Genomic DNA, 23,565 nt, shown 5'->3' on the forward strand with positions numbered 1-23,565 from the left:
ATTATTTTATAACTCTAATCACATAATTTTTCTTAATAAAATATATCAAATTCCTTTACGAGATAATATGTGAAAACTCTAAAAATCCACTTGTTAACTCAAATTTTCAAACATCTTTTTAGCATCAGTAAATAAAAAAAGAAACCTTTTTTTTTTTGTTCTCATACCATATAATAGGACAATTATTTTAAAAAAAACTTAAACTTCACTTATTATAATAATTTTTATTTGAAGAAAATTGAATATAATATGTTTTCTATGACCCCTACACATAGACTTATCCATTGTGATGTTTTACATAATTGATCATAATAGTCATGTTTATATATAAATATTTTCATACATATATTCATACATACGTACATATATATATATGTTAATTAAAAAAAATATTACATATATATATGTGTGTGTGTGTGCGCGCGCGTGCAGAATTAAAAAATATATATTATACCAAATAATACATATGATACTCACACGTTGACTCAAACTTGTGACCTATTACTTATGTAACATCACACTAATTAACTCAAATATCTAAAAAACATAAAAGTACCGTATTACTTACCAATAATAAACCTTATTATTGGCAAAATCAAATACTTTCAAAAGAAAATAAGGTATTTCTCTTAAGGAATTTACTCTTGATTATTTGATCCCAAACCTTTTATGTTCTTTTCATCCTAAAAATATACTTTTATTTTATTTTCGTAATTTATTATTTAAATTATCATATATTTAGTTTCATACATATATATATTATTTAATTTATAAAAAAATATTTATTTTTTGAACCTGTTTAAGATAACGAAGACCCTTTTCAAGAAAAAGAAAAAGAAAATAAAAACATGAGTTTTAGTAGTGCGAACGGCCGACCTCCGTCTCACTTATATCTCTCTCCTCTTTTGTATTCATCCCTTCGATCTTTAATCCTCTCTTTGCCCTTTTGTCTCCGTACACTAAAGAGAACGGCGCTCGCTCGCTCGCCATCAGACCCTAAACGACGCCAGGGTTACCACCACGGGCGGCCCCTCTCGCAGGGGCGTCTCGTGATCGGATGTGCATTAGAAGCCATTGATAGAATACCATCTTCGCTACTAGATATCGGCGATATTTGCAGGTAGGGTTTTATATATGTAGTCCGCATCCTGTGGTGCACTGAGAATTGATCGTCGTTAATTTTATTTGTTTGTAATTCATCGCATTTGGTAGGTTCAGATGGGTTTAAATTTATCAATTGTTTTCTTTTTGTGTAAATTTGTGATTGAAGGTTCTTCTGTATTGAGAGGCGTGATGCATTTCTTATGTTGTCATATTCTTTGCATCTTTTGGATGGTCAACACTTAAATATTTGATATGTTCATATGTTGGTGAAATCATACGCAATTGTTTTCTTGTTGCGTAAATTTGTAACTGAAATTTCTTTCTGTATTGAGAGGTGTGATGCATTTCGTCTATTGTAATCTTCTTTGCATCTTTTGGATGGTCAACACTTGAATATCTGATGTGTTCATATGTTTGTGAAATTATACGCAAGTCTTTCGGATATTGCATCTCCGTGATAATTAGTTAATCTTTGCCATGAAAAGGTATTTCCTTTCGGTGGGGATGATCTTCGCCATGACAGTTGTTGTTTGAGAACTATTTGGCATTTAATTGTGTTGATTATTTGAGTGTGGTCAGAATAACGGAAGAGTGGTTAATAGCCCTTAAATGACACTGAGGTGTGTACCTTGATCTTATGTTAATGCTTGAGAAATTGTTATAACTTGAAAACTCATGTCCTTGCTACATATATGTTTTTTACCTGCCTTTTTTTTTGTGTTTCTTGTGATATATCATTCATGTTCATGTTTGTCTTTGGGGATCTCCAGGTATTCCATTCATTTCTCTCTGTGTGTATATACATGGCCACAATTTTATTCTTATTAATCTTTTGCTTTGAGATTTTAATTCCTTTGCAATTTTTAAAATTTTTGGGAACTAGTGGAAAATAAATGTAAGTTCAACTATTTGATTCATATTCATTAGGGTTTACTTTCAATTGGGATGTTCGAAGCATAGCATCTCTAGTTTATGCTTAAGGTGATGAATATTTTAGGAAGTTTTATAATTAGTTTTATTTGTTCATATATATTGTAAATGTACTTGTCTGTTCTGAATATAGAATTCAATTAAATTTCATTTATTTTTATTATTCTAAGGGTTAGTAGTCAATGTATGCATTGTACTAATATTTCACTATTGGTATGTAAATGTGTGTCTAAACACAGATCCATACCTGTATTTTACTTTTTCTACCTGCTGTAAGGTTTTTAAATCTATCAGACTGGTCAAATCAGGATCGAGTTGGCTCAGTCCAAGGTCTTAATTATCTGATTCAATCCTAACTGGTAGTCCACTGGACTGGCTAAAGACTGGTCTATTCTTTTGTATGATTACTATCTTGAGCTTTGGTTTGAAAATCTGATCCAGTTCAGCCCAGAGCTTTTGAGTTTCCTCACAACTTAGAAGACATAGTGGTATCTAGAAATCGGAAGTCCAGCCTAGAACTGTGTTATGCAGTAATTTAAGAAAAGATATTATGCATATGCAGTTTCTTGATGTGAGAACATACTCATTTTGAAATAAAAAGCCTTCTTCTTCAGTGGAAGGTCTATTATCATCAAGAGAAGACTTGATGGTAGGTTGTTCCCTAGCAACCTCTTCATTTCCCCTGGGGAATATGGTTGTTACTTCTTTTGTTGCCAGTAAAATTAATGGAGTTTAGTTTAGCTCCCTTTTAATGGTAGTTTGTGATGCACTTCTCTCCTTTGGAGAGTAGAAGACTAGTTAGGAGGAGGGAACACTTTAACGTTTTGTGTAATTTACTTTTGTTTGTAACCAAAGCTGACAGATAGTTCTAGCTGGAGCTTTTTTGACTTCATGAATAGGAACAAATTCTCGTGCTGTACCTGGTGGTATGTTCTAGAAACAAGGACCTCACATTATTTAAAAGTAAGTGGTGCAAGAAGTAGATTTTCCTTTATCCATCTGGTCTTTTGATCAAATGATTTTAACATGAAACAAATTATTGAAGAAAGTTAAAGCAAATTATTTCATATCCTCTGGAGAATACAACGTTTGTTTTCTGTTTGAGGTATTAATTCGCCTATTAAAATATCACCTGTTTTTACCCAAGATCTCAGCACCACAATTCCATTTTTTTCAAAATTGCAGAGTAAGTGAGCCTCTAGATGCAATATTTCCTCAGTGATTCTTTCAGGTCCTTGGCTTAAAACAAGTTATTTTGTATCCTCTGGAGCATACAATTATTTGTTTGATGTTTGAGACATTAATATACCTATTAAGAATATCACCTGCTTTTACCCAAGATCCCAGTACCACAATTCCATTTCTGTCTAAATTGCAGGGTAAATAAGCCTCTAGATGCGGTATTTCCTTAATGATTCTTTCAGGTCCTTGGCTTGTCACATGAGTCCAAAATTCATATATCTGGATGTGAAAAGAAGTATCTGTATCATATTCTTTCTAATATCTGAATGTTTATCTTGGCAACTTCTTATTTTCTCTTTATGTTTTCAAGGTATAAGTTATAACTTGTGTTTATGTCTAAAAGACGATTCCATACTTTTAGTGCAGCTTGAGTGTTATTGCTGAATGGTTATGATTACTTAGATATGTCACTTACCTCAAGCAAAAGTCATAAGAATCATGATGTTTGTTATTTTCCTTTTGAATATCTGCAATAAAATCGTTCTGTAGAATGAAAATCATGATTAAAGACCATGCATGGGCACATCATTTTTGTTGATTGTACATTAAAATGTTTACATTTAGGGGTTTCCACTTGAACATGTGGTGCAAATAATTATTTGTCCTCCTTACATTGCTTATCTGGTTGCAACCACAATCTTTTTGTGATTCTGATACATGGTTCAAATTTTTCCATGAATTAATTGATTTGCATCATTGCATGTATATTTGCAATGAATTGAAATTATTTATGGCATATTTTAAAATGGTCAACTATTGTTATGTCTTTTATTTCAGTACCAATGGAAACAGAACATGTAACAACAGATGTTAGTGGTGCAACTGATGGAATACCTCCAGTTCCACCTGGTTTTTCATCTGCTCGCGTTTCTAAAGCTATTGATGGAATACCTCCAGTTCCACCTGGTTTTTCATCTGCACGTGTTTCTAAAGCTATTGATGGAATTCCTCCAGTTCCACCTGGTTTTTCATCTGTGCATGTTTCTAAAGCTATTGATCGAATGCCTCCAGTTCCACCTGGTTTTTCGTCTGCGCATGTTTCTAAAGCTATTGATGGAATACCTCCAGTTCCACCTGGTTTTTCATCTCTTACATCATTTACCTTAAAGAGGGTGCAAGATGGTGTGACGGCTTCTGCAAATGCTTCTTGCAGAGTACATTGCATGATATCAGATGAGAAATCTAGAAAGAATCTTCGATACAGACCCTGGGTAAACTACAGTGAATTTGATAATGGCTCAGGCAAAGAGTGTGACTATGAGGCTTTTGAGCAGGTAAGTAGTTATTTAAGAAGTTGTTTCATCGACAATAAATTAGGTGATGACTGAAACAATGAATCTAATTCACCATTTATTATTAGAACTAATTGATTGCAATTTTTGGTAGAAATCGGACCATAACCTTGTGGTTGGCCCCTGTTTCTGTTGAGGAGATTCTGGGTTCAAATTCTTGTGCAGGTGGTGCCCAATGATTTGGTCTAGTTGGTTCTTTAGGTGGGGGATTAACTCTTATTAGTGAAAGGGACCCTTTTGGAAGGGTAAACAATGTCCATGCATGATGCATTGCTAGTTATTTCATTTGTACTTGGTAGTTGGTACCATGTTCAATGCCAGTTCTCATTCTTTTTATTGTTGTCACAAACTTATATACACCTTTACATTGGTTGCTTGTATTGCATAAGTATTTATTTCTCCTTGTAGGATATTCCTTCAACCCCTTGCCTACCAAAAGGGGTTATTCGAGGATGTACTGAATGTAAAACATGTCAGAAGGTAGTTCAACATCATCATGTCTCTTCTTGCTCTTTCTTATTGCTCTGGGAGGACTCGTTAATTATTACTAAGTTGAATGCTGAGTCTCATAACAGGTCATAGCAAGATGGCATCCACAAGATGCGTGCAAGCCTACCCTTGATGAAGCTCCTGTATTCTATCCAAGTGAAGAGGTTCGTGTTGTCTATTAAAAGATTTTTAAAGCCTAGGCTGATAATATAGTCCTTTGAGCATACATTGTTTTAGTTGACTGCTTATTTTGGTTTTATGAACAGGAATTTAGAGATACCCTGGAATATATTTCAAGTGTTTGCCAAAGAGCCGAAAAGTATGGAATTTGTCGAATTGTTCCACCCTCTTCTTGGAGACCACATTGCCTTCTCAAAGAGAAGAATGTGTGGGAAAATTTAAAATTTACAACTCGTGTTCAGCCAGTGGACAAACTTCAAAATCGTGATTTGAAGAAGATCAATGGAAACCATAACATTATGAGGACAAAAAAACAAAAACATCAGGAATTGAGGGATAATAGTTATGAGAATATTACAAAAGTTAATCGACAAAGGTACCATAACAGTTCGGAGAGGTTTGGATTTGAAACTGGTCCGGATTTCACTCTGGAATCATTTCAAAAATATGCAGATGACTTCAAGGAGCAGTACTTTCACACAAATGCAGACTTTGATGTAATATCTGGTCAACAGGAACCATCAGTAGAGAATATTGAAGGTGAATATTGGCGGATAGTAGAGAAGTCAACTGAGGAGATTGAGGTGCTATTCTAGATTTCACAAACCATAACGGATCTTGTTGTGCATGAGTGTTTCTGTTGATTATAGTATTATGAGATGCATTTCATACTTAGCATAAAATTGCAAAAATATTTGGACTTGTCTCTTCTTCCAATACATGTGTTCTTTACAATGAGATGAAGTTTCTTACTGATAGAAAATTAGTACATATTAATTGACAAGAGTGCTGTTATCATGCTAGCTCAAGGAATAATAACTTGTATATATTTCTTGACTTTTGGATTTTGTTATTTTGACAGTTTAAGAATATTGCATTAATCAAAACTACTGATTTTATCTGCTAGATATGCCTTGATCTATTATGGTAAAGTTCCTTTTTTTCAGGTACTCTACGGTGCTGATTTGGACACAAGCGTTTTTGGCAGTGGTTTTCCCAAAGCGTCATTCTCTTTACAAAATTCTGAAATTGATGATCAACATATAAATTCTGGTTGGAACCTAAACAACCTAGCTCGGCTTCCAGGCTCTATGCTATGTTTTGAAAGTGGAGAGATTCCTGGTGTTCTAGTGCCATGGTTGTATATAGGAATGTGTTTTTCCTCATTTTGTTGGGTAAGATTGTTGATCTTCAGTTATTATTACAAAAGTAATGTCTTTTGCATCTGGTGAATCTTTTCTTATCTAGGAACAGTTAGACCTTGTTACAATTTTCTGGTTTATATTATAACTGTTACCTTTTTTTTCCTACAGCATGTTGAAGATCACCACTTATACTCATTGAATTACTTGCACTGGGGTTCTCCCAAAATTTGGTATGGGGTCCCAGGAAAATATGCGTCAAAGTTAGAAGATACTATGAAAAAGCATCTACCAGACCAATTCGAAGAACAACCAGACTTGCTTCACAATCTTGTAATAACTTTTTGCCTTATGTTTTCTCTCTGCAAGAATGTTATCTTGGGAAGATGAGGTTTTCTAGCTTATTTTCTGTCAGAAATTCAACTGGAAAATATTCAGCATGTCTGGTATATACTTCATAGCTAACTACAAGTTTATATCATTTTAAAATGACAACTTTCTGTCTGATCCTCTTTTCTAGGTAACCCAATTTTCACCCTCATTGTTAAGATTAGAAGGTGTACCTGTTTACCGGTGTGTTCAGAGGCCAGGAGAGTTTGTTCTCACTTTCCCTCGGGCTTATCACGCTGGTTTTAATTGTGGATTCAATTGTGCAGAAGCTGTAAATGTGGCTCCTCTTGATTGGTTACCTCATGGGCAGAATGCTGTGGAACTTTATCGTGAACAGGGACGAAAAATATCAATATCCCATGACAAGTTGTTGCTAGGAGCTGCAAGGGAAGCTGTTAGAGCCCACTGGAATTTACTGTTCTTCAGGAAAAACCCCTCAGTTAATGCAAGATGGAAAAAGTTTTGCTCATCAGATGGCATCCTTGCAAAGACACTTAAGGTGAACTTTATACTTGACACAATTATGCTGTTCTTCAGTGTCCTCACAACTAATTTCTTTGTTAATTAGGCACGCATTGAGATGGAATGCATGAGAAGAAAATACCTTTGCTCATCTCGGTCACAGAAAATGGATACTGATTTTGATTCTAATAAAGAAAGAGGATGTGTTCTGTGCCACTATGATTTGCATCTTTCTGCTGCTAGTTGTCTGTGTTCACCAGATAGGTTTGCTTGCCTGATTCATGCAAAAAATTTATGCTCGTGTGCTTGGAACACGCGGATATTTTTATTCCGTTATGATACCAGAGAATTGAATGTCCTATTGGATGCTTTGGGAGGGAAGCCGAGTGCAGTTCATAGATGGGGCAGTTTTGATCTTGGGCTAAGCTTGAGTTCATACATCTCAAGAGAGAAAACACATGAACCAAATCTTATAGGTATGACTGACAAAGAAGGAAGAGAGCAAAAGGATATTGAACCTGTTACAAAGGAGCCTAGCCTTGGGATGGACAAAATTTTTGATTTGGGAAATCCAAATATGACCTCATCATCCTTTTTGGATCAGCAACTTTTATCGGAAGGTCCCCGGAACACCACTTTGCTGCAAAACAATTCTAAATCAATGGGTGAGGTAAAGAAATTCAGCTCCTCACTTTCTAAGATATCTGGGATAGAACTGATTGAATCTTCTGCTGAGAAGGTTGCTATCTTATTAAATGGTAATGAACATAAAGGTACAAATGGAGTGGTATCGGATAAAATGACTGCAGAGTCCCCAGAAAAGAACACTGACATGTTTTCAAGGCAGACAGATTGTGATGATAAGACAACTTCCCATGCTCACAAGGATAAAATTCTTTTAGTGCCCCAGACTAATGTGTTGTTGGCAAACGAAAAAGATCTGTTGGTTGGCCCGGAAGTTTCTTGTAATAAGTTAAAGGTGATACTGGTTGATGATGATGAGCAGGTAGAGGAAAACTGCAGAGAGGTTCTCTCCAATTTACATGGTCAACAGTTGTTTGAATTCCTTCCTGGAAAGGAAAGTGAATGTGTGAGATCTTCTGCCAGAGTAACTGTTGCAAAACAAAGTGCAGATATGTTGCCTGAAAATGAAGCATCTGATTGTGGTACTGAACCTATTCATCTTCAAATTATCCAGAATTATGGAAGAGGAGAACCAGAACATAAAAGAAAGAAGGTACAATCTGAGTTCAACTCTGAGGTTAACCTTGATAGAAGCAATTCATCTACTGAAATCCAACCTTGTACACAAAAAAATCTTGATATATGTAACTATGAGAAGATGGGCCCTCAAATGGAAAAGGTGGTGAAAATAAGTAATTGCAGTATTGAGGTTTTGGTGTATGGTATTGTGCTTTCTGGAAAATTATGGTCCACGTGCCAGCGCATATTCCCAAAAGGTTTGTTTGCAAGTCACTTTATTATGTGTCTGCAAGTTGTTGATGTTGGGAACAGAATGCTAGATTCATTTCAGCAAAGGTTCTGCTGGAGTTGAAAGTTTCTCTGGACCTAAAATTTTTCTTTTTATTGTGTACTTTTGCTTTTTGTCTCTTCATTCTCCTGATATTTGTCTCATTATGCAGGATATAGAAGTCGAGTTAAATACATTAGCATTTTAGATCCAACGCAGACGTGTTACTATATATCTGAAATTTTGGATGCTGGATTACTTGGGCCTCTATTTATGGTGAGTAATTTTGTCTCTTTGTACCTATTTCACTGTTTATGTCAATCATGCATTCAGAAATAGTACATGATGTTAGATAAAGAAGCATCATTATAAGTTATTATCACAGTATAATCAAACTCCAAAGATATTCCATCAACAATTGAATTGTTCATCTTTCTGACATGTTATTATTAATTTGAAATAGTAATTTTGTCAATCCAGCAAGGAAAATTTTAAAGTTGCAGGGCTTTCTAACAGATTCCTGCAACATCAGGTTGTGGTTGAGCAATGTCCAAGTGAAGTGTTTCTCCATGTTTCTGCCACCAAATGCTGGGATATGGTGAGAGAGAGGGTGAACCAGGAAATTGAAAAGCAACAAAAGATGGCAACGCTTAATCTCCCTTCCTTGCAGCCTCCAGGATCAGTTGATGGTCTTGAAATGTTTGGTTTATTATCACCAGCAGTTATACAGGTTAGTCTCTTTTTGATATTATCTCTTACTGTTACAATGTTTCCTATGCCTATCTGCTTTTGTCATGATTTCTTTTTCTTTATTTCATTTTCAACGATGTACTAGATTAGTGAATGAAGATTTGTATTATCTTTAACAAACATTTTTTCATATTTATAAGTTTTTGAACCCTTGGAATTGAAGAAAACTTGGTATACATGTATGCTTTATTCTAGTATTTAAAAAGGCAGCCATGTTATGTGGGCATTTTAAGCTACTGTGTATGCATTTTGCGGTGGTACAGGGTAGCATTTGGCTCAGTATCTTGGTACCATAATGGTTTGATGTTATTGAAAGTTGAAACAGTTATCAGATCATGATTTAAAGTTTACTTGAGAGCAATACCGCCCAGCAATGTATATGGTTCACATGATCTTTGCAGTCTGGACAAGTCACCCTTATATTTATATGGATGCATGAGTCACTAAAAAAATGTGGTACTGACCAATACAATTACTAAATCTTGTATTGGTATGACATAGGATATGTACAGTGTGGTCTGCATACTAATGCATAATTTCATAGATGTAGTGTTTCATTTGTTTTTTATAATACTTTGTGTTTCATTATAACATGAAAACTACATTTTTATATAACTATGATGTCACGTACGATGAAAATCTGAGTATAAATATCATCTTCCATTTGTTACAGAACAAATTGTTTAGGGTTAAGATTCATTTTAGTCCTTGTGATTTTAGTCATGGGCCTCTTAAGTCCTTATAGTTTATTCGTGTCTAAAATAACTCGTACATTTTAAAAAACGTAGCATGTATCTCCCTCCCGTCAAGTCTGAGTTAACAAATGTTAGAGTCTGCTTACGTGACATGCTGACTCACAATAAATTATTAATATAATGACATGTGTAATTGAGGGTTAAGGTCCAATTTAGCCCTTATGATTTTGGCCATGGACCTCTTAAACTCTTATGATTTACTCGTGTCTAAAATAATTCCTATATTTTAAAAAATATAGCATATAAGTCTCTCTCGTCAAATTTGAATCAACAGACATTAGAATCTGTTTATATGATATGCTAATTCACAATATACCATTAATATAATGACACGTGTAATTTAAGTTAAAAAAAATTGAGACCTCTATTAATAGCGGGAGGAAGCGTTGTTGTGGAAGCGACCAGCAGAAGCAGCACTAAGCCGTTGTTGTCTAGTAGGGCGTCATACGAACGCAGCCTCTCCTGCACTGACGATGAGCTGAGCTTCCGGTCCTGCCTCAGGTGGATGTGCTCACCACCATGAACGACACCTACTCCGATCCTGATGAGTACCACAATACCTTAAAGCCACCTCCACCGCGAAGCATGGCATCACGAAGACAGAGAGCATGCGGAAGGAACGGTTAAACTGGTCCATGTAGCCCTCCCGCACTCGCTCTCCCCGACCAGCTTGTCGAGGAAGAGGAAGTGACGAACGAAGGCAGAGCGGCAGAGGTAGGAGAGGTCAGAGGTGGAGGTAACGGAGAGCTGAACTATCACGTCGTAGGCATGGCGGGTGAGGGTGTAGGAGAGGACGAAGTGGGAGGCGGTGTGGATGAAGATGCTCAAGAGGAGGAAGAGGGATCGAGAGACCACTACGTGACTAGTGTCGGATTGGTTGACGCACATCCACTTGAGGTAGAACCGGAAGCTTCTGAGCTCGTGGTCAGCATGGGAGAGGTTGCGTGCATATAATGTCCTATTAAGCAGCAACGACTCGGTGTTGCTGCTAGTGGTCGCTTCCATGACGACGTCTCCTGCCGCCATTGATGGAGGTCTCAATTTTTTTAACTTAAATTACATGTGTTATTATATTAATGGTTTATTGTTAGTCAATATGACATGTAAGCAGACTCTAACACCTGTTAACTCAAACTTGACGAGATAAGCTTATATGCTACGTTTTTTAAAATATATGGGTTATTTTAGACATGAGTAAACCATAAAGGTTTAAGAGGTCTATGACGAAAATCATATGAGCTAAAATGAATCTTAACCCTAAATTCCATATGTTATTATATTAATGATTTATTATAAGTTAACAAACCACGTAAGCAGACTCTAATATTTGTTCACTCAGACTTGACGGGAGGAGCTTATATGTTACGTTTTTTAAAATGTAAGGGTTATTTTAGACACAAGTAAACCATAATGATTTAAGAAGTCTATGACTAAAACCATATGGACTAAACTAGACCTTAACCCAATTGTTTATGATCTTACACAGAGTTAGTTGCCCTATGAAGCTATATAGGACATGATAGTATAAAACTTCCGATTACTAATTTTGATTTTTTTAATATCATAGGACTGTAGAAAACAAATTACAAGGCTTTTAAGATTATATAAAACCTTGAGAATTAAGTAAAATACAAAACAAATTCTAGATTTAGATATGCAGACATATACAAATAGTGATTATATCATATGTTTAAAATTCATTTATCTATAGATAAAAATAATAGGATTATGTGATACTTAGAGCATATTAAATCATAAACAAACAAATCAGGGTGTATGAAATCAAATATACAATGTTGAAAATTTTCTAATGTAAATGGACATGGACCTCATTCATATACATATTAAACTAGCTAAGGATGCTTGTGAAAATGGACCTCCATGCCTCTCGTGGAGATAGTCGAGCTTCCCATCCTGTGCACTTTAGGCTTTTTTGACTTATGGCTTCAGCTGTGGAGGGTTTTTTTTATATAGGTTTTATTTTTCTAACTCACGTGCCTCGAACACATTTTGCCTTATGCCTCTACTGTGAATGATTTCTTCTCACACAAGTTGACTTTTCCCGACCAATGCATCTCGGGCACATTTGACTTGTGCCTCCACCATGATAGATTTCTTCTCACATAAGTCATGTCTTCTCAGCTCACAAGCCCCAAGCGCATTTCCTCGTATGCTTCCACCATAGTAGATTTTTTTTGGCGTGGGTTGGGTTTTCCCAACTCATACACCTCGGGTGCATTTCGCCCTATGTTTCTCTATAGCAGATTTTCTTATCGCTGGTCGAGTTTTCTCAACTTATATATCATGGGCACATTTCGCCTTGTGCCTCTGTTGTAGTGAATTTCTCTTGGCACGGGTCGGGTTTTCTTAACCCACACACCTCGAGCGCATTTCATCCTGCACTTCTATCGTAGTGGATTTTTCTTAGTGTGGGTTAGGTTTTCTCAACTCACACACCTCAGACACATTTTGCCTTATGCCTCCACCATGACGGATTTCTTCTTACGTGAGACGAGTTTTCCTGACTCACCTGTCTCAAACACATTGGACCTGTGCCTTCGTTGTGATGGATTTCTTCTCATGCAAGTTAGGTTTTTTTGTCTCACACGTCTCGAGCACATTAGATCTCATTCATATTCATGAGAACAATTATATTACAACTCTGCATCATCATTGTTACTAACCAAAGAAAAATTCCAACTATGGTAGTAGGGCATTGCATACAAAATAGTAAACTGAAGCCCCTTTTTCTCACAAAGGAGAATGAATGACCAAAGGATTATGACCACACTTCATCCAATATACAAAGAGAAGCATCATACAAGTAATTATGCTGACAAACCAAAAACAAGTTATTTTAATTGAATACTGGTAGTTGGTAAGAAATTTTCTTTTTTATGAATCTATTTGAATACTATCTTTCAATTATCTTCCATGTCATATCAATTCTGATTATCTGGTAGATGCAGTTAACTATTTATACTCTGACAACTCATGCTGGCCAAGTGTCGCTTGATGTTTCACCACATCAAGGTGCAATGTTGTCAAAGTTGTTAAAGGCAAGGTTAGCACAACCGAGGGGATTTAGGTGGTTATAATCGGCTGGAGGTTAACAAGATTGATGTCAGGCTGAGGTCAATGTTTAGGGGTGATGGTCACCCGTTCATTGTTGTGGTCGCAATAATTGAAGACATGGCAAAGGCATACAATTTTGAGGGTCTTAATGTGGAGTCAGACAAGTAGTGATTGCTGACTGAGGGTCAGCATCTGCATTTATATGCTATGGTGGGTGAAACAACTTCTGGTAGAAAGGGAGGTATTGTTAGGGGCGAGATTGGCTTTTGGAACAGAACAATGAACAAAAAAGGAAACCATCAAGCTGCAGAGGAAAAAAAAAGGTAATTTTAGGATTTTGGGATATCACATGAGGTGGATACTTGAATTTCTTCCGTCTTCTGATAATGTTATTTTTTTCCTTGAACTTTCGTTCTTCCCTATCAAAGTAAATCCATAGTGCCAACCCCAGTGTCATTGTTGAAGGTATTGGCATGTTTACTTGTTTACATCAGAATTTGTAACACAAAATTCTTTTTGTCCTTATCATACCAGAAGACATTGAAAAACCAAAAGACATGAGCACAATTATCTTTGTGTCATATCGACTTAGTTTTAAAACCATTTAATGTATCTTTTATCAGTCTACAGAAAAGCAAACTCAATTCTAGTGGTTACTTGGCTTTATGATGCAATTGACAAATAGCAACATACATATGCATGATTACCTCTTTGCATCTATTTCTAAGTAGATTTATAATTCGAACCCTCTTAAACTGCCTTTTGTATCCTACTGATGTTGTACCTTAGACTGTATCATAACCAAAGCTTTTACAGACCTATGTTTCATCAAATGTGGCCTCTGGCACATATCAACATGGAAAGGAGAATATTTGACTTGCCTTTAGAAATTATCATTGGATTCTTCACACTTTTTGAGGTAGCTGAAAGCAAACATGTCTTGATGCCATCTAACTACATTTAGTGCTATGTTTTCAGAAGGGAAGATTTCAAGGTTTATTGGGACATATAGGAGAGTTTCATTTTTATATGGTATATAGGAAATTGAAAATTGCTCCTTGATAGAAGTTGCTAATAGAATATAATGCTAATTTTAAATTTTGAATTTGGTTTAACAATGTATTCAATTGATAGAATATTGGTCAAATTGTGGCTGGACAATTAGGATGGGCCAAGTTGTCTCATGCAGTGAAGATGGGTCAATTTATGTTAGGCATACAAATTAAGCTGAGAAAATTCTGTCCCCAAATTGGAATTGAGATACATGACAAATGGGTTTGTTGGATTATCTACTGAATGGGTTGGCAATTGATATTTTCTATGTATGCTGTATTATCATTACAAGAAATTCTTGGTTCGGGCAAGTTGGGCCTCACTTGACATTCAAGTGGGTCAAGTACAAGGATGATGGTTCAGTCTTGATTTGTCATCTTAGCTTAAATGGTTGGATCGAGTTTGACTTAGTAGATCTAGCTGATGATTGTCACCTTCAAAATATTATAGGTGCTCCACTACATATCACAACAAGGTGCACCGATGGGTGCAACTTGTTTGACTTGAAAACTATTTATCGAGTTAATAACTAGTTATGTTTGTTTGACCTGAATCTCTTTATTGAGCTGATAATTAGTTGTGTTTGTATGAACTAAACAAACTTAGTCAACATTTCCTTTCAAATATTTGTTGAATTTGAGAATATATGTATATATATTTGTTTGACATCGTTCTTTATTTTTTAATCCATTGAGCTTTTTAACACTACCTTATCTATTATCTTTTTAAGTTCTTCCACTCACGCTGATCACTCGAGCCAAGCTGAAGAACTGCCTCTTGATTCGTCTCAGGCAATCGAGGAGCTTGATTGCAATCATGTCTGCACAGAGTACTGGACGGCCACGCCGAATGCATCGAACCAATCTGATATAGCTATCATGGCAACAGATCACAGGCCTAGTGTTCGTCCTACCGAGCAACACACTCCACCGCAGCCTGCCGCCTCAAAATTGGCTGTTAGGTGTCTCTTCAAGAAAGCCAACCCGGAGGAGCTGCATGCTTTGCGAAGTCTATTACCAGATAATGATCTTGCAAACGCCTCTCTTCAAGAACTTGTCCAACTTATAAATGATGAAATTGCATGTCGTCTCTCCCGATGGAAGCATCCAAAATACTGAACATGTTTGAATTCTTGCCGTCTGTCTGTCCCGACCTCAAATCACATTTGTGTTTCTGTCTCGGAAATCCAAGATTATTGTATATATATTACATCGAATTCATTTTTGTTAGCTGTCTTTCTATTGGAATGTGAGAAATACTTTACAGGATCGGAAGGTCCATAACTTTCTGCTCTCCCTGTCCACTTTCTTGTACCAGTTGACAACCAAAACAAGCAAAAGGAAAAGGCCTCTGCAGTCACACCAACCTGCACAGCAGATGATGATATCGTGATGGTGAAAGCTAAGCAGTAGGAAGTGTTCTGACGAGTGAGGAGAGTGTGCAGACGGGTACAAACCTACAACCTACAGTGTGTAGCTGCCAGGGGCGCCATCCAATCCATCTCGCACTTCAACTTTACTGATACCAACAGTTCGCTCTGTACTTCGTGTACAGTCTCAGTCTCAGCATCAGAAGAGAGAGAGAGAGAGAGAGAGAGAGAGAGGAAGAATGATATTGTGGACATAAATAGAAAGGGAGGAGGGAGACTGACAGAGCTTGACACAAACTGGACGTACAACCCGGTCAAACTCAAAGCCATGGACGCATGCATCTCTCCACTGCTCCTCTGTACGACGTAGCCATGGAGATAAAAATGGTGTGGCTCCTAAACAAAAGCTGATGCCATGAAGCTTGACACAAGTGTAGTCTCATAGACTAGCTGCTGTCCTTCCAACTTCAACTTTACTGGTACATCAGAAAGGCACCACTTCCTCGATCAAAGAAAAAGGAAGAGAAAGATGACTCTGATTCACGAACTGCGCCTGTGTACTTGTGCTGCAGACTACAGCCTCAGCTTCATCATCGAATAGTAGCCCAAATAGTAGTGAAGCAGAAGATAGATTGACCAACTTGTGGACATATATAGAAAGGAGGAGGGAGAGTGATGGACGACACATTACCTGCTTCCCCCGCCCTCCCCCCCCTTCCCCTGTCAACACCACACACCATGTCGTCTCAAGCACCGTTTTGTCACCCGTCAAGAACGCCACAAAGAGAGCCTTCTTTGTCTTTCAGCTCGTTTGAAGAATTGTATACACTTACTTTCTATTGATATATATGATGAGCAGATATAGGCAAGCAAAGAAGATCGAAGTCCATTCGATCATCCTATCCTCACATGTTGTTGGACTGTAATAAAAGACCAGCAGCAGCTCCACAATGTCAGATGTTATTTCACATCAATGAGGGTTTTGCTATGTGAGGATAGAGAAGGTCTTGTCGACCATATTAAATGTGAGAGTTGGGATTCACGAGTTTGGAGATGATTCAAACTGCGAGGGCACATTTCTGCAGCATATGGACATGCTTTTCCTGTACATTCTTGACCTAAAACACCTGTGCCAGCCATGTAGTCAATGATTCCTTCAACAAGAATTCTTGACCTTGACTTCTTGTTCTTGATCTTCTCTGCGATAGGCATGTCAAAGGGATTAAATCCATTTGATGGTTCTATGTTGATCCCAATAAATCTCGAGTTACTCGTTAGACCAATGGAAATTTCATGGGTGATGAGAAGAAAAGAGTTAAACAGTACATTCCATAGATTACACATTAACAAAATGTATGAATATAGTCATCAAAATTGAGTATTGTAACTCTCATCTAAATTTTCTATAATCTCTCTCTCTCTGTCTCTCTTCTTACCACTTGAAAGATGTCTTCACATCATATACATATAACTAAAACCTGTGCAGGACTGCTTGACAGCGAAGCAAATTTGGATCAGGCACACAGTAGGTGAGCTCTTGCTTCCAGAACAAGCGTCATGTTCCATCATCTTGTCGTTCTCTGCTTTGCTTCCACGTATACCGTATCATCTTCCATGTTTGGAGGTCATCGTTTAAAGTCATGGTCGGATGATTCCACCAAAAGTATCCATCCCTCGAGGTTGCAAGCATAATAAGCGACGAAGTACATCACCTCACCTACCAAAACAAGATCCGAAGACTCAATGGTCATTCTTTGAGGTGACTGAGTTGTATGGTCGAGCCGATGACAGTGGGAGTGGTGATCATAGCGAATCTGATGTTTTACTTGACTACTCGATCTCCTTTCGTTTGTTTTCTTGCCATGATTAGCGGCGTCACATCCATCGTCTTCCTGCGTGAGAAGGAAGCCTCTTCGGAACCCTACTCTTTATAGGGTGGCTCAAATGGGACGAAGGGCCGTTTTCTTTGAAGCGGAGGATTCGGCTCATTCGGTCATGGTGTTCCTACCAAGAGGGTGACGGACGGCATCGTCCCCATCCATCTTCATGGAGCTCATCAAGGCTCCATGGATGGATGTTTCCACCATGACTGCAATAATTTCTTTTGGGTTTAGTTCATGAATATATTTTTAATTTATATATAACGAAAAAAAATATCGATTTATTTTCATAGAGCACTCAATAAGAAAAAAAAAGATAATTAAATAAAAAAATTGATAAATTATTGACTTACGCGATCTAAGAAAATAAAAAATATGATTATACAATTTCATCTAATAAATATTTTATATGTCATTTAATATAATAAAAAATTCTTAGAAAAAATAAATAATTTTGAGTAATACTCAATTCAATCTCTTCTTCAAAAATACATACATACATACATACATATATATCGCTTCGGAGTTAATAATTTTATATTAACACTCTAAATTTAAGTTTAGTAGCAAATATCAAATAGATAATCTCTATCGTTAACAAATTAAAATAAAATTCAAATTGACTTTAATAGTGCCTTATAAATATTGGGAAATTAAATATTAGGAATCGAATGAAAGTTAATTATAAAAGGAATTTTAGGCAATTAAAACATGAGTTATATGCTTTATGGACAATTAGAAGGGGTTGTAAAAGTGAATGAAGTAAAAGGGATAGAATAAAGTACAAAAACTGTTTTTTGACTTTTTAATTTTATTTCTAACATAATAATATAAAAAGAAAAGAAGTGAAGAGTTTATGCTTACCATTTTCAGTGGCAGCGCTTTGATGAGAGAGAGAGAGAGAGAGAGAGAGATGAGAGTTGGCAGCGTGGAAAGGATGCTGGTATGATATATCGTCAACCGTGAAGTGTGAGCAGTACATTCCCTCGAAGGAAGCTGCTGCTGCTGCTGCTGCAAGTGCCCGCTTTGGCGCTCTCAAATGAAAAGCTCAGCTCCCTGAAAAGAAAAGCAGCAGCATTTGTTTTAGGGAAGACTTCAATGTACATCTGGACTCTCTCTCTCTCTCTCTCTCTCTCTCTCTTTCTCAGTGTCTGTGCGTATCTTCCTCCCTGAAACAAGAACAGTATCTAAACTTCCACAGATGATGTATACGCCAGGTTTTATTTTTAACCATCACACACTCACATATGTAAGCATAAAATGTTCATTAGTTTCCATGATATTTAATGAAATATTTCTTAAAGTCTTTTCATGTTTTCATGATTTATGAATATGATTCTGGAGCAAGTAAATTGGATAGCACACAGGTATAAAAGAGAAGGATCACAATGCATTTGGTTGTGATTGAATACATCATTTCTTTTCATTATAGAGATGTATTCTTTTCTTGTTCTCTAGGTGATGAACAACTCAAAGAGTTACAATCAAATAGGAGTAATCAAACACAAGCAAATAAATTCCAAGAGTGAGCATAATATAAGCCAAAGTTGTTTCTTTGATTTGAACTCCAACTCAACCATGTCAATCTTATAGAGGTATTATATCATGACAATTGCACATCAATCAAATCATAACCTTAGGCCAACAAATTACAAACAAATTAAACCCCAATCTCCAGCCAAACTCTTTTGTTCCCTAAGCCATGCCAGAAAATGGAACCATGAAACACTGCAAACAACACACCAATCTTGTGCCTATTTCCAGAGCAAAGATTACTACTAAATGTCCTAACAATATAAAATAATCTAACTGGGAACTTGAGCAGTAAGCTGTTTGGCCACATGGTTAGTAGTACTCCAACCTTGATAAAATGACAGCATTTATTGCCCTGGGATTGTGACATGTAGAGAACATGGCTAGTTTAAATTAAGAAATTATTATCTAAATATTTTACCAGTTTCATTTAAAAGATAGGAAAAGCATTGCTGATGATCATTAGCATAACAGATTCAGAATGATTTATTGATTTCAATTTGGTATTTAGTAGAGAAAGAAATGACAGGAAGAATGAAAGCCTGGACAGTGTGCTAAGCAATCATATGAAGACCATCAAACATCATAAACATCCCAATAGTAACACATAAGAAAATTCAAAGTATTATTTTGTTTACACAAACATAAAGTCACCTAAGATTTATGTGCCCAGTCAGTCATTTCTAAAGTATGCAAAATAAGACATACCATCAGAAGAAGTTTTCTTTTTCTGTGATCAATCTGAAAAACATTTTCTACATCAAAACAATGTGTAAAATTACTTCCCTTTAAACAATCATCAGTAAACATGTTTGTAAAAGAAAATGATTTCCTACAAATTTTTCTATGCAACTAAGCAAGAGGAATAAGAACTGTCAGCATATCTTGAATACATAGAACACATAATGGTCTACATGGGAGAGCCAAAAAAAAGCAACAGAACAATTTTGGCCTCCATGCTTTATGAATGGTGACATGTTTTTGCCTAAATTTTTTTTCTTTCTATTTCTCTCTCAAATAATTCATGTTTCTTTCGCAATCCGGGATAAAACATTACCGATATACATTTACCGCGAATATCGACTAACAATTAGCATACGAAAACAACAAGAGAAACCTATTCTAAGAAAAGCCACCTTACATCTGTTACTTCAAGACTCCATTCACTTATCTACATATGAATAAGCTTATCAAACTTCGATCTACCGTGCCCGAACACTTGTTCACATGTTAAGCATGATTTGTTCTTCATTTTCTCAGTATCTTAAATTGTAAGTGATATCACATTTATAATATAGCATGGATATGTCACAAATTAAGTCACATAAGTGCCTTGTTTTAAATTAGGAGTATAATCTTCCAAGTATGCACATGTACTTAACAAATCTAAGATGGTCAAACAAAAAAATTGGATGTCAAAAGGTCAACACAAGCATAATCTAAATGGGTTATGTGAGAGAAACTTGGTAATACATTATCTTGTGGGGATTGCTCAGAATATTAAGCTTAAAAACAAATGGAAGGGAAAAAGGATAAGAACATTTTTGACATTCATCAATGATTGCTGTAAATTTCATGAGAAATGATATTTATGAGCTTGTAACCAAGTGAAGATAGTAGTAATCAAGAGAAGTCAGGACATTTTAGTATCATCATTCTACTTCTAAATATTGCACTTTAGGGTAACCAAATTCATCTGATAATATGACTCAAACTAAACTTGTTTAACATTGCCATAGAACCTTTGTCTATACCATAACATGCATAATTAATGCTGCATATAAGCTATCTAATTAATGGAAGCAATAATGTGATGAAGTGATTGATCCCTAATGACATGCATGTTCAAGTTTTCATCAATGATGCCATATCAGAAACTTCATAATGGTTAGAACACCATCTTCTCTAATGTAGAATTGGATATAAAGGAAATATTGGTCACAGATTCTAGGATATGGAAGAAAGCAGATGCACTGAGATTCACATGCACAAAGCCCTAGAAAGTGATAAGAGTAGAAAAGAACACACATAAGTAGTTCTTTAGCTTCAACTTATGACATGCTAACAATGGTGTTGATTAACTATGAAGTTTGAGGAGATATCATCATCTTACTGGAATATTAGCACCTCAAATAGCATAAATATATTTTACACAGATTTCACATAATACCGAAGAAATGGATGCAACTTTACTCAACATTCAATATATATTATTCTAGGCTAAAGGAACAAAACATCTTGTAATATGTGGTAGCAGCATGCACTAAGTTCTAAGGAAATCCACTAGCTATGTTAAGAGAAAAGTGAGAGAGCATGGAGAGAATCCCATGAAATCCCAATGCATTGCTTACTTCCTTGTAAAGTGAAACCAGTGACACACTAATCATATATTTCTTTTCCCCCTTTAAAAGGTGAGACCTTTTGTTCTCTATAGGAAGCACAAGAAATCCAGCAGAGATCAAAAGCCAACTCCAAATTCAATTAGTTTCGAGAACACAAATAAGATGGAAACCAATATCTGATTGTGAATGAGCCAATTTCATGCACTATCCAACATTAGAAACAAACAGAGATAGAAAGAGATGATGATCAAATCTAAACCCTGTCATGGTTGAGATCTCCGGTACAGATGAACCATCAGTTCAAAGCACAGTGCATTAACATGACTTCAGGTACCAATGCTAATATCATATATGATGAGCTAACCCTACTCCTCGTACTCCTCCACCTTATGCTAATCTAGTGAGAGTATGAGCTACATAAATTAACCCCTGCAAGCCACAAAGCATAGAATATAGAGTACTTCGAGTCTAAGGTTCACTGGAACGACCGACTGACCTAAGGACTCAGTCGTAGATACAATAAGGAAGAGAGATATATATTATGGTTGAGATACCGACGGATCAGGTGGCTGCACCAGTGGCCGGCGAAGGACTGTGGGGGTGGGGCGGACGTGGCTGTGGCTGCGGCTGTGGTTGGGGTGGCGGTGGCTGCTTCTTGCGCTTCTTCTTCTCGTAGCTGATGCCTCGGGCTTTGGACTGCATCTCCCGGATCTCGCGGAGGTATAGCCGGACGGCTCGTGCACCGAAGGGGTTGGCCTCAGGCTTGCCGCCGTTCTCCTCGAACGCAGCACGGAGGCGGCCGATGAGAGCGTCGAGGGAGCCCCAGGCTTGGCGGAGGGGGCACGGGCATGGGGAGGGCGGGTTGGGGTGGCCAAAGAAGGGGCACATGGGAGTGTGCACCTTTGTCTTACCGAACTGGTCCAGGTACCGAAGGAACTCCAGCACATGCGCGCCGCTGCACCGCGACAGTGACAGCGGCGGCCTGTGATTCTTCAAGTACTGCCCGAAGGTGTTCCAGTCGCGTCGCTTCTGTGACTCGTATCGGCTCAGCGACGGGGAGGCGGCTGAGGCCGCCGGTGAGGTGACCGCGGCAGCGGGTGACGAGCTGGGGCTGGTGAGGAAGCCATCGGAGCGAGGGCTCCCCGGCTTGGGTACCATGGCCATGGTGCCAACAGTTTCACCTCTCTGCTTCTTCCTGCAAACAGGATGTGATGGAGCAATATAGGGTACTCTTAATTTGAACTGCTTCAAGCTGATACTAATTGACCTCGTAGTTGCCGATAATGATGATGGGATGATGATTACACGACTGATCTAATGCATGAGAGTTTTGATGCTAATGGATTTCTTTCCTTTTTAGTCCATGAGAGAGAGAGAGAGAGAGAGAGAGAGAGAGAGAGAAGGTGAAGAAGCTATGATTCAACGACTGGGAGTGGGCATGGGAACTCCTAGTTCCATTAAAGTGGTCCTGTCTGCAGCTGCTGGATCTCCTTTTGGCATATATGTAGCGATGTGGCAATCTCTAAGGCAGTGCGATCTCCCAACAAGTCCAGAGAGATTCTTAGATAGGAGAGACAGAGGATGGCTTGTGATCAGAGGTCACAGATCAGGGCGTCGATGTGGGAGATGAGATCTGTGGGGGGAGAGTCGCATCTCGAATCTCACTCTTCCTTTCTCTTCAAGAAAACATGAGTTGGTCAGGCGTCGGAGCTCGTACTTGCAAGTCGGAGTGCTGGATGGGTATGCCTGGGGATGACACTCAGCCCCTTCCCTATAGGAGGCCAACTCTGACCTAAACAGTGCCATTTTTAGCATGATCTTTCACAGTGGGAAGAGAGAGAGCGCTCTGCGGAAGCCACTCTAGACAACGAGATGAAAGATAGACGGTGACGGGCGAAAACGCCAACAAGTTGTGAACTCCCTCGCGTACTCTGTGTCGAAGGACTGGGCCCCACGGTGGGCCCGCGCACGGTCGACCGTGTCGCCTTTTCCCGATCACTGCGCGAGTAAGTGGGTGACCTGTTTACGGGGGGGTTCAGGATCCCCTCCATTCCCACCCTTGATCATGACCGTCCGTTACATGAATCCGAGGGCTTGGAGAAGATT

At 37.5% G+C, this 23,565-nt stretch overlaps 2 protein-coding genes across 6 annotated transcripts; one reads left to right on the forward strand and one right to left on the reverse strand.

The window, feature by feature from the left end:
• Nucleotides 1-916: 916 nt before the first annotated feature.
• LOC135609594 (lysine-specific demethylase JMJ703-like) lies at nt 917-15,603 on the forward strand. Of its 5 annotated transcripts, none has more exons than XR_010485832.1 (13): nt 917-1,120; nt 4,054-4,550; nt 4,977-5,048; nt 5,144-5,221; nt 5,324-5,821; nt 6,185-6,412; nt 6,551-6,712; nt 6,900-7,268; nt 7,338-8,691; nt 8,875-8,978; nt 9,235-9,432; nt 13,177-13,605; nt 15,127-15,260. XR_010485832.1 is itself a non-coding variant. In XM_065103098.1 (13 exons), exons 3-13 carry the CDS (start codon nt 4,059-4,061, stop codon nt 15,451-15,453), a joined length of 3,882 nt encoding a protein of 1,293 aa, XP_064959170.1. In that variant the 5' UTR covers nt 919-1,120; nt 1,590-1,724; nt 4,054-4,058; the 3' UTR covers nt 15,454-15,603. The 5 variants fall into 5 exon arrangements, 4 of the variants coding, with proteins under 4 accessions (XP_064959264.1, XP_064959327.1, XP_064959170.1 ...); XM_065103098.1 differs by lacking the exon at nt 13,177-13,605 and adding an exon at nt 1,590-1,724 and having other exon boundaries at nt 919-1,120; nt 15,127-15,603; XM_065103192.1 differs by lacking the exon at nt 13,177-13,605 and having other exon boundaries at nt 15,066-15,203.
• Nucleotides 15,604-21,700: 6,097 nt separating this feature from the next.
• Nucleotides 21,701-23,283, reverse strand: LOC103978002 (protein LIGHT-DEPENDENT SHORT HYPOCOTYLS 4). Its single transcript, XM_018823876.2, has one exon. The coding sequence runs from the start codon at nt 22,621-22,623 to the stop codon at nt 22,021-22,023; it is 603 nt and encodes a 200-aa protein (XP_018679421.1). The 5' UTR covers nt 22,624-23,283; the 3' UTR covers nt 21,701-22,020.
• Nucleotides 23,284-23,565: the final 282 nt, after the last annotated feature.

The sequence above is a fragment of the Musa acuminata genome, chromosome BXJ1-1 (assembly GCF_036884655.1).
Source record: "Musa acuminata AAA Group cultivar baxijiao chromosome BXJ1-1, Cavendish_Baxijiao_AAA, whole genome shotgun sequence".
NCBI lineage: Eukaryota > Viridiplantae > Streptophyta > Magnoliopsida > Zingiberales > Musaceae > Musa > Musa acuminata.

Coding starts and splice junctions, on each gene's coding strand:
- LOC135609594 (XM_065103098.1), top strand. CDS start 4,059: ATGGAAACAGAACATGTAACAACAGATGTTAGTGGTGCAACTGATGGA. Junction 8,692..8,874: donor CCAGCGCATATTCCCAAAAG/GTTTGTTTGCAA, acceptor CTCATTATGCAG/GATATAGAAGTCGAGTTAAA. Junction 8,979..9,234: donor TACTTGGGCCTCTATTTATG/GTGAGTAATTTT, acceptor CTGCAACATCAG/GTTGTGGTTGAGCAATGTCC.
- LOC103978002 (XM_018823876.2), bottom strand. CDS start 22,623: ATGGCCATGGTACCCAAGCCGGGGAGCCCTCGCTCCGATGGCTTCCTC.